This window comes from Biomphalaria glabrata, chromosome 10, assembly GCF_947242115.1.
Source record: "Biomphalaria glabrata chromosome 10, xgBioGlab47.1, whole genome shotgun sequence".
Classification (NCBI taxonomy): Eukaryota; Metazoa; Mollusca; class Gastropoda; family Planorbidae; genus Biomphalaria; species Biomphalaria glabrata.
In genome coordinates, this window is record NC_074720.1 from 7,093,817 (window position 1) to 7,103,777 (window position 9,961).

The 9,961-nt window shown below is 37.4% G+C and overlaps 1 protein-coding gene across 4 annotated transcripts in view; it reads left to right on the forward strand.

Moving 5' to 3' along the window:
• Positions 1 to 9,700, forward strand: part of LOC106052933 (mucin-2-like) — a 42,761-nt gene extending 33,061 nt beyond the window's left edge. For all 4 annotated transcript variants that reach the window (XM_056043729.1, XM_056043730.1, XM_056043731.1 and 1 more), the window contains one exon: positions 2 to 9,700. In XM_056043729.1, the coding sequence (XP_055899704.1) occupies positions 2 to 8,184 (8,183 nt within the window). In that variant the 3' untranslated portion in view covers positions 8,185 to 9,700. The remainder of the gene's footprint in view (position 1) is intronic.
• Positions 9,701 to 9,961: the final 261 nt, after the last annotated feature.

Genomic DNA, 9,961 nt, shown 5'->3' on the forward strand with positions numbered 1-9,961 from the left:
GAAACTAGAACAGTGACAACTGATATAACTACAGATAACTCCACTCAAAGTAAAGAAACTATAACCACACACTCAACTACAGCTACAGATGACACCACTCAAAGTGAAGAAACTATAACCTCAGAGCTAACTACAGCTTCAGATCACTCCACTCAAAGTGAAGAAACTATAACCTCAGAGCTAACTACAGCTTCAGATCACTCCACTCAAAGTGAAGAAACCAAAACCACACATACAACTACAGCTACAGATGACTCCACTCAAAGTGAAGAAACTATAACCACAGATGCTGAACAAACAGATTTAACTACAGCTACAGATGACTCTACTCAAAGTGAAGAAACTATAACCACAGATGCTGCACAAACAGATATAACTATAGCTACAGATGACTCCACTCAAAGTGAAGAAACTATAACCACAGATGCTACACTTACAGATTTAACTACAGTTACAGATGACTCCACACAAAGTGAAGAAACTATAACCACAGATGCTGCACAGACAGATTTAACTACAGCTACAGATGACTCTACTCAAAGTGAAGAAACTATAACCATAGAGTTAACTACAGCTACAGATGACTCCACTCAAAGTGAAGAAACTATAACCACAGATGCTGCACAAACAGATATAACTATAGCTACAGATGACTCCACTCAAAGTGAAGAAACTATAACCACAGATGCTACACTTACAGATTTAACTACAGTTACAGATGACTCCACACAAAGTGAAGAAACTATAACCACAGATGCTACACTTACAGATTTAACTACAGCTACAGATGACTCCACTCAAAGTGAAGAAACTATAACCACAGATGCTACACTTACAGATTTAACTACAGCTACAGATGACTCCACACAAAGTGAAGAAACTATAACCTCAGAGTTAACTACAGCTACAGATGACTCTACTAAAAGTGAAGAAACTACAACCACAGATGCCACACTTACAGATTTAACTACAGTTACAGATGACTCCACACAAAGTGAAGAAACTATAACCACAGATGCTGCACCAACAGATTTAACTACAGCTACAGATGACTCCACTCAAAGTGAAGAAACTATAACCTCAGAGTTAACTACATCTACAGATGACTCCACTCAAAGTGAAGAAACTATAACCACAGATGCTGCACCAACAGATTTAACTACAGCTACAGAAAACTCCACACAAAGTGAAGAAACTATAACCACAGATGCTGCACCAACAGATTTAACTACAGCTACAGATGACTCCACTCAAAGTGAAGAAACTATAACCTCAGAGTTAACTACATCTACAGATGACTCCACTCAAAGTGAAGAAACTATAACCACAGATGCTGCACCAACAGATTTAACTACAGCTACAGATGACTCCACTCAAAGTGAAGAAACTATAACCTCAGAGCTTACTACAGCTTCAGATGACTCCACTCAAAGTAAAGAAACTATAACCACAGATGCTGCACCTACAGATTTAACAACAGATACAGATGACTCCACTCAAAGTGAAGAAACTATAACCTCAGAGCTTACTACAGCTACAGATGACTCCACTCAAAGTGAAGAAACTATAACCACAGATGCTGCACCAACAGATTTAACTACAGCTACAGATGACTCCACTCAAAGTGAAGAAACTATAACCTCACAGTTAACTACATCTACAGATGACTCCACTCAAAGTGAAGAAACTATAACCACAGATGCTGCACCAACAGATTTAACTACAGCTACAGATGACTCCACTCAAAGTGAAGAAACTATAACCTCAGAGCTTACTACAGCTTCAGATGACTCCACTCAAAGTAAAGAAACTATAACCACAGATGCTGCACCTACAGATTTAACAACAGATACAGATGAATCCACTCAAAGTGAAGAAACTATAACCATAGATGCTGCACAAACAGACTTAACTAAAGCTACAGATGACTCCACTCAAAGTGAAGAGACTATAACCACAGATGCTGTACTTACAGATTTAACTACAGCTACAGATGACTCCACTAAAAGTGAAGAAACTATAACCACAGATGCTGCACCAACAGATTTAACTACAGCTACAGATGACTCCACTCAAAGTGAAGAAACTATAACCTCAGAGTTAACTACAGCTACAGATGACTCCACTAAAAGTGAAGAAACTATAACCACAGATGCTGCACCAACAGATTTAACTACAGCTACAGATGACTCCACTCAAAGTGAAGAAACTATAACCTCAGAGTTAACTACAGCTACAGATGATTCCTCTCAAAGTGAGGAAACTATAACCACAGATGCTGCACCAACAGATTTAACTACAGCTACAGATGACTCGTCTAAAAGTGAAGAAACTATAACCACAGATGCTGCACCTACAGATTTAACAACAGGTACAGATAAATCCACTCTAAGTGAAGAAACTATAACCACAGATGCTGCACCTACAGATTTAACAACAGGTACAGATAAATCCACTCTAAGTGAAGAAACTATAACCACAGATGCTGCACCTACAGATTTAACAACAGGTACAGATAAATCCACTCAAAGTGAAGAAACTATAACCACAGATGCTGTACTTACAGATTTAACTACAGTTAAAGATGACTCCACTCAAAGTGAAGAAACTATAACCACAGATGCTGAACAAACAGATTTAACTAAAGCTACAGATGACTCCACTCAAAGTGAAGAAACTATAACCTCAGAGTTAACTACAGCTACAGATGACTCCACTCAAAGTGAAGAAACTATAACCACAGATGCTGCACCAACAGATTTAACTACAGCTACAGATGACTCCACTCAAAGTGAAGAAACTATAACCACAGATGTTGCACAAACAGACTTAACTAAAGTTACAGATGACTCCACTCAAAGTGAAGAAACTATAACCACAGATGCTGCACAAACAGACTTAACTAAAGCTACAGATGACTCCACTCAAAGTGAAGAAACTATAACCACAGAGCTAACTATAGCTACAGATGTCTCCACTCAAAGTGAAGAAACTATAACCACAGATGTTGCACAAACAGATTTAACTACAGCTACAGATGACTCCACCCAAAGTGAAGAATCTGTAACCACAGATGCTGCACCTACAGATTTAACTACAGCTACAGATGACTCCACTCTAAGTGAAGATACCTTAACCACAGATGCTGCACAAACAGACTTAACTAAAGCTACAGATGACTCCACTCAAAGTGAAGAAACTATAACCACAGATGCTGCACAAACAGATTTAACTATAACTACAGATGACTCCATTCAAAGTGAAGAAACTATAACCACAGATGTTGCACAAACAGACTTAACTAAAGCTACAGATGACTCCACTCAAAGTGAAGAAACTATAACCACAGATGCTGCACAAACAGACTTAACTAAAGCTACAGATGACTCCACTCAAAGTGAAGAAACTATAACCACAGATGCTGCACAAACAGACTTAACTAAAGCTACAGATGACTCCACTCAAAGTGAAGAAACTATAACTACAGATTCTGCACCTACTGATTTAACTACAGCTGCAGATGAATCCACTCAAAGTGAAGAAATTATTACCACGGATGCTGAACCAACAGATTTAACTACAGCTACAGATGACTCCACTCAAAGTGAAAAAACTATAACCTCAGAGCTAACTATAGCTACAGATGACTCCACTCAAAGTGAAGATACCTTAACCACAGATGCTGCACCTACAGATATAACTACATCTACAGATTACTCCACTCAAATTGAAGAAACTATAACCACAGATGCTGTACTTTCAGATTTAACTACAGCTACAGATGACTCCACTCAAAGTGAAGAAACTATAACCTCAGAGCTAGCTACAGTTACAGATGACTCCACTCAAAGTGAAGAAACTATAACCACAGATGCTGCACCTACAGATTTAATAACAGCTTCGGATGACTCCACTCAAAGTGAAGAAACTATAACCTCAGGTCTAACTACAGCTACAGATGACTCCACTGAAAGTGAAGAAACTATAACCACAGGTCTAACTACAGCTACAGATGACTCCACTCAAAGTGAAGAAACAGATGCTGCACCTACAGATTTAACAACAGCTTCAGATGGCTCCACTCAAAAAGAAGAAACTATAACCTCAGATTTAACAACAGCTACACATGAGTCCACTGAAATTGAAGAAACTATAACTACAGGTCTAACTACAGCTACAGATGACTCCACTCAAAGTGAAGAAACTATAACCACAGATTTAGCTAAAACTACAGATGACTTGACTCAAAGTGAAGAAACTGTAACCTCAGATTTAACAAGAATCACAGATGAGTTCCCTCAGAGTGAAGAAACTATTACCACAGATGCTGCACAGACAGATTTAACTACAGCTACAGATGACTCCACTCAAATTGAAGAAACTATAACCACAGATGCTGCACAAACAGATATAACTATAGCTACAGATGACTCTACTCAAAGTGAAGAAACTATAACCACAGATGCTGCAAAAACAGATATAACTATAGCTACAGATGACTCCACTAAAAGTGAAGAAACTATAACCACAGATGCTGCACAAACAGATATAACTATAGCTACAGATGACTCCACTCAAAGTGAAGAAACTATAACCACAGAGCTAACTATAGCTACAGATGACTCCACTCAAAGTGAAGAAACTATAACCACAGATGCTGCACCAACACATTTAACTACAGCTTCAGATGACTCCACTCAAAGTGAAGAAACTGTAACCACAGATGCTGTACAAACAGATTTAACTATCGCTACAGATGACTCCACTCTAAGTGAAGATACCTTAACCACAGATGCTGCATCTACAGATTTAACTACATCTACAGATGACTCCACTCAAAGTGAAGAAACTATAACCACAGATGCTGCACAAACAGATTTAACTATAGCTACAGATGACTCCACTCAAAGTGAAGAAACTATAACCACAGATGCTGCACAAACAGACTTAACTAAAGCTACAGATGACTCCACTCAAAGTGAAGAAACTATAACCACAGATGCTGCACAAACAGACTCAACTAAAGCTAAAGATGACTCCACTCAAAGTGAAGAAACTATAACCACAGATGCTGCACAAACAGACTTAACTAAAGCTACAGATGACTCCACTCAAAGTGAAGAAACTATAACCACAGATGTTGCACAAACAGACTTAACTAAAGCTACAGATGACTCCACTCAAAGTGAAGAAACTATAACCACAGATGTTGCACAAACAGACTTAACTAAAGCTACAGATGACTCCACTCAAAGTGAAGAAACTATAACCACAGATGTTGCACAAACAGACATAACTAAAGCTACAGATGACCCCACTCAAAGTGAAGAAACTATAACCACAGATGTTGCACAAACAGACTTAACTAAAGCTACAGATGACTCCACTCAAAGTGAAGAAACTATAACCACAGATGTTGCACAAACAGACTTAACTAAAGCTACAGATGACTCCACTCAAAGTGAAGAAACTATAACCACAGATGCTGCACAAACAGACTCAACTAAAGCTAAAGATGACCCCACTCAAAGTGAAGAAACTATAACCACAGATGTTGCACAAACAGACTTAACTAAAGCTACAGATGACTCCACTCAAAGTGAAGAAACTATAACCACAGATGCTGCACAAACAGATTTAACTACAGCTACAATTGATTCTACTCAAAGTGAAGAAACTATAAAAACAGATTCTGCACCAACATGGACAACAACTCAAAAAACTGTTTCTTTTAAAGATCCACGGACAACAACCAAAACAACTTCTTTAGATCCAAGTACAACCAAAAAAATTGTGTCAACTGTTTCTGTGTCACAAACATCGCCAGTTGTTTCTACAACAAAAACAAAAGAAACCCTATCCTCTACATCAACCTCAGAATCAGATGAATTCTTACCCTTATGCGATGATGAAGAAGATGAGCCTATAGATGAAGAAATTGATAAAGGCACTGATCTAATGGGTTCCATACTTTCAGGTGGATTGAAAATGCTTGAAATGGCTAAAAAGAAACTGTGTATCTCTAGAAAACCTACTACAGATCAAATGATAGTAACAACATCCAAGCCACTGGATGACAAAGAAAATTCTACTGTATCAGAATTGACAAGCTCAACAATAATGAACGAAAGTGATGCTCCCTCAAAAATGTCTAGTCCACTAAGTGTTGAGGTGTCCACCATAGACCATACTTCTGATGAGCTGAGCCAAACCTCGCAATTTACTGAGATTCCTTTGTTAACAACAACTAATGGAATCCACTTAAAAGATGTTTTCCCACCATCCACTGTTATTGACAGTCTGCTGTCTTCATTCAGTTCAGACATGGACAAAAGTACAGCTGGAACTACTGAGACAGTTCCCGAGATTCGGCTCGATACACTGATAGCTGAAATAGTCACATTAAAACCTGCAGTAACAGAGTCGCAGTCGGATGTTGATATTAAAATTGAAACTCATAAAGTAGAATCAGCAACCATCAGGGACGTGGAGACCACAACACAACCACAAACTCCTGCTATTGCTACAGGTCTCGATGTATCAACACATTTGGCTAGCAAGTCAGAGTCAGCCACAACAGACAGTGCCATACAACTTTATACCATACAGTCTGAGGAGGAAACATTAAAGCCTACAGAGGAAATTAGTAAACATCATGGCACCACTTCAGTTTCTTCCAGTGTCACTGACACCCTTGATGTTCAAATATCTACCACCAGTGAATTGATCAGTTCAGAGATTGATGGAAAGCTCCAGTTACATACACTTCAGGCAGAGAGTGTCACCATTAGACCACAGGTGGAAGTAAACTCCACACTTGACTTCATTGTAACAGACAAATCAAGTGTGATCCTACATGAACAGAAAGAAGATGATTTAACCAGTCAATCATTATTTACAAGCTCAACAACCAAAGATGCTTTAATTAAGGAATCTACCACACAAGAGGACCAGATGCCCCAAATACATCTTGAAACAAATGAAGTGAATATATTGTCTCTGGACACCACACCATTTCCTTCTCGTGGACCTGTTGCAGTTACTGACAAGCAGGAACCGATTTCCATCCAAGAAGCTAAAGATCATTCAACAGTAGGCTCCACTCAACAAGAAACAACAAAAGACTTCCTCATCCATGCTTACACCCGTGAAGCCGAGGAGGCTACCATTAAAACTAGACCAGCTGAACAAGACACAGATGAGAATCTAGTCAGCACCACACTACAATCAGCCATGTCTTGGTTGTATAGCACTATTTCACCGCAAAGTAAACAAAGTACAGCGGAAGGAGAGACACAAACATCTCATACAATAGATATAAACTTGGGCGCTAAAAGAACTGTAGTTGAAGAGAAAGAAAAGACAACGTTTCCCTGGACATCACTGCCACGCAGATCTACAACACCAAGTATAAGTCCATCCATAATTACAAAGTGGCCCATACCTCCTTCATCTACCACCAAAGCTCCCTCAGTCTATCAAGGTCCTGGAGGAGTGTTGATTCTGCTTGACCCACGCGTTACTGCTCCGGTTGTCCGCATTCCCATCAAAGGTCCTAAAGGCACACAGATTGTCCACGCAGTTCTTTTAAATGAAACTATACAGTTCCAAAAAGAAGAAAAAGAAAGTATTAGACAGCAGTATTATGTCACTGGTCAACCTTATCCCAATGGTAGCATACCACTGTACAGAGTAGTAAAAACCAGTATGGACACAGGCTTGAATGGACCCAACTCTTTAACAGTTCACAGGAATCATTCTAATGGTGGTGACCATCATCTAGAAAGAAATGAATCGTACCCAATCCAAGTCAAACTGACCGTCTACAAAGTGATTCAGGATCTACTTGTAGTGAGCAATGAAACTGCAGAAGAAGCCAACAAAAAAGCTCGTGAGATTTTAAGGAAAACATTAGAGCAGTTGGTCAAATTATGGAACCATTGCGCCCGTGGATTCTCTGAAGTGGTGTATGTGCCAGCTTCTGACTGGATGACCGACTACAATGACAGGCTCAGGATTGCTTATAAAAATATTAAAATAACTTACGAGTACGGAGTTAAAGTCCTTCAAAGTACCTACAATGAGGTCACACGAAGAATGACTGATCATCTGGAGTCAGTGGCTGCCTTTATGAAAAAGGCCTATAACTTTTACTATGACTATTTAGATGCAAGCATAAGATGAATGTAAATAAATATTGCTTTGATTTGAAATCCACCTCGCTGTAAATAAGACCATCCATAGATTTCATTTTCATTAATATTATTTATGTAAAGCATTTTCAATCATTTCATCCCAACTTTAATGTTGAACTTAATTAGTCTGTTACCTTTTCTTGAAATGTTTTTTTTTTTTTTTTGTGTTTGCAAAAACATTATTATATTTCTTAGTGCTTTGGAGTCTCTTAGTCTTATCTTATATAGTCCAGAAACATATATTTGTTTTTAAGTAGTTTCTTTATTTGATCACAAGATACATCATTTGCAAATGTTGGCCTTAATATCATTGTCAGCATTGTTTTCTGATAATAAAAGATGGTGTCTTAGCACTTGTAGACATTCAACTTATTTAATATTTATAGTATTTTAAAGTTGATTTGTAACCATGTCCATGTTATTTTGTGGTGTTTAAAGATTTTTTTTTTTTTATCCTAGCATGAGTAAATTTGACTTGACTTAAAGCAATAAGTGGCATAATTTATCTAGATAAGGGACCTACTGCATAGTAGGAGAAAAATATAATTTAATTTAATTACAGTTAATAGGCCTCATCATCATCATCACCTGTCCCTTGACTTTGTCTTAGGCGTGCTGTGACAGTTTGAGTTAACAAATCCATTTTTCCCAGTCAGCAGCTGTTCTTGGTAGGTTATCAAGAGAGGTCGGTCCAATCTTTTATATTGTCCAGCCAGCTTTTCTTTGAACGACCCCTTCTTAAGGGTACCTCCAGATTGAATTGCTTCTAGAACCTGTACTAAATTTCTTGCATACTTATGTTCAAATGATTCATTATGAATCCTAATTCCAGTATATTGTAACATATTTTAAAGCTACTTTGATATTACAAGCTATGAAACTCTGTCATTGGAATGAGACTATACTGAAGGAGAGTAGAGTGCATGTAAATTGATTCCTATGACATATTGGTGCCATAAGGAAAAAAAAAGGTCAGGGTTTAAACTCTTTTTTTTTTATGTTTACACTTGCTCGGCACAGTTTGCCACAGTTCATGCATGTGTATGCACCTGTATTAGGGCTATCTGATAGGGCAGGTTTCTTTCTCATTCTTTTGTCTAAGGCAGTTATATTCCTTTAGCTCCTGACAAGGTTTAGATATATATATTTACCTTTTACAATAATCTTCTCTTACTAACCTTTCCTTGATATATATATATATATATATATATATATATATATATATATATATATATATATATATATCCATGTATATATGTCAACTACACTTGCTAAAATATGACATATCACTCTCTTGATAATATTCTGTTCTATTACTTTCTTTTCAAATAGAAATTCCATATCAATAGGGGGAAAAAAATACCAACTTTACATGCTGGCAACTTCTGAGATTTCAAATAGGCTAGATCTAGATGATTTAAGTTTTATATAAATACTAAATAAGATAATATATGTATGTGCCAAAATTAGTTGAAACTTCACACAAATAAATATTTATTGCACTATTGCTTTTTTTGTTTTGCTTATGAGTGGCTGTTTTGCATATTGAAGTTTTTTAAAAATGTTTTAAGCTTGTACTTGACAAAAAAAATAATTTTCAGATCCCCAGGAACTTTTAAAAATTGTAGGAGGTTGCTAGAACCCAAAGTCCAGTACCAAATGGACACTTAGGAATGTCAAAAAAGGAAAACAAAAATACAGGACATAACAGACATAAAATCTAATTTTTTTTTTGTTTAATTTGGTGAGCCTGTGAAAGTGATCAA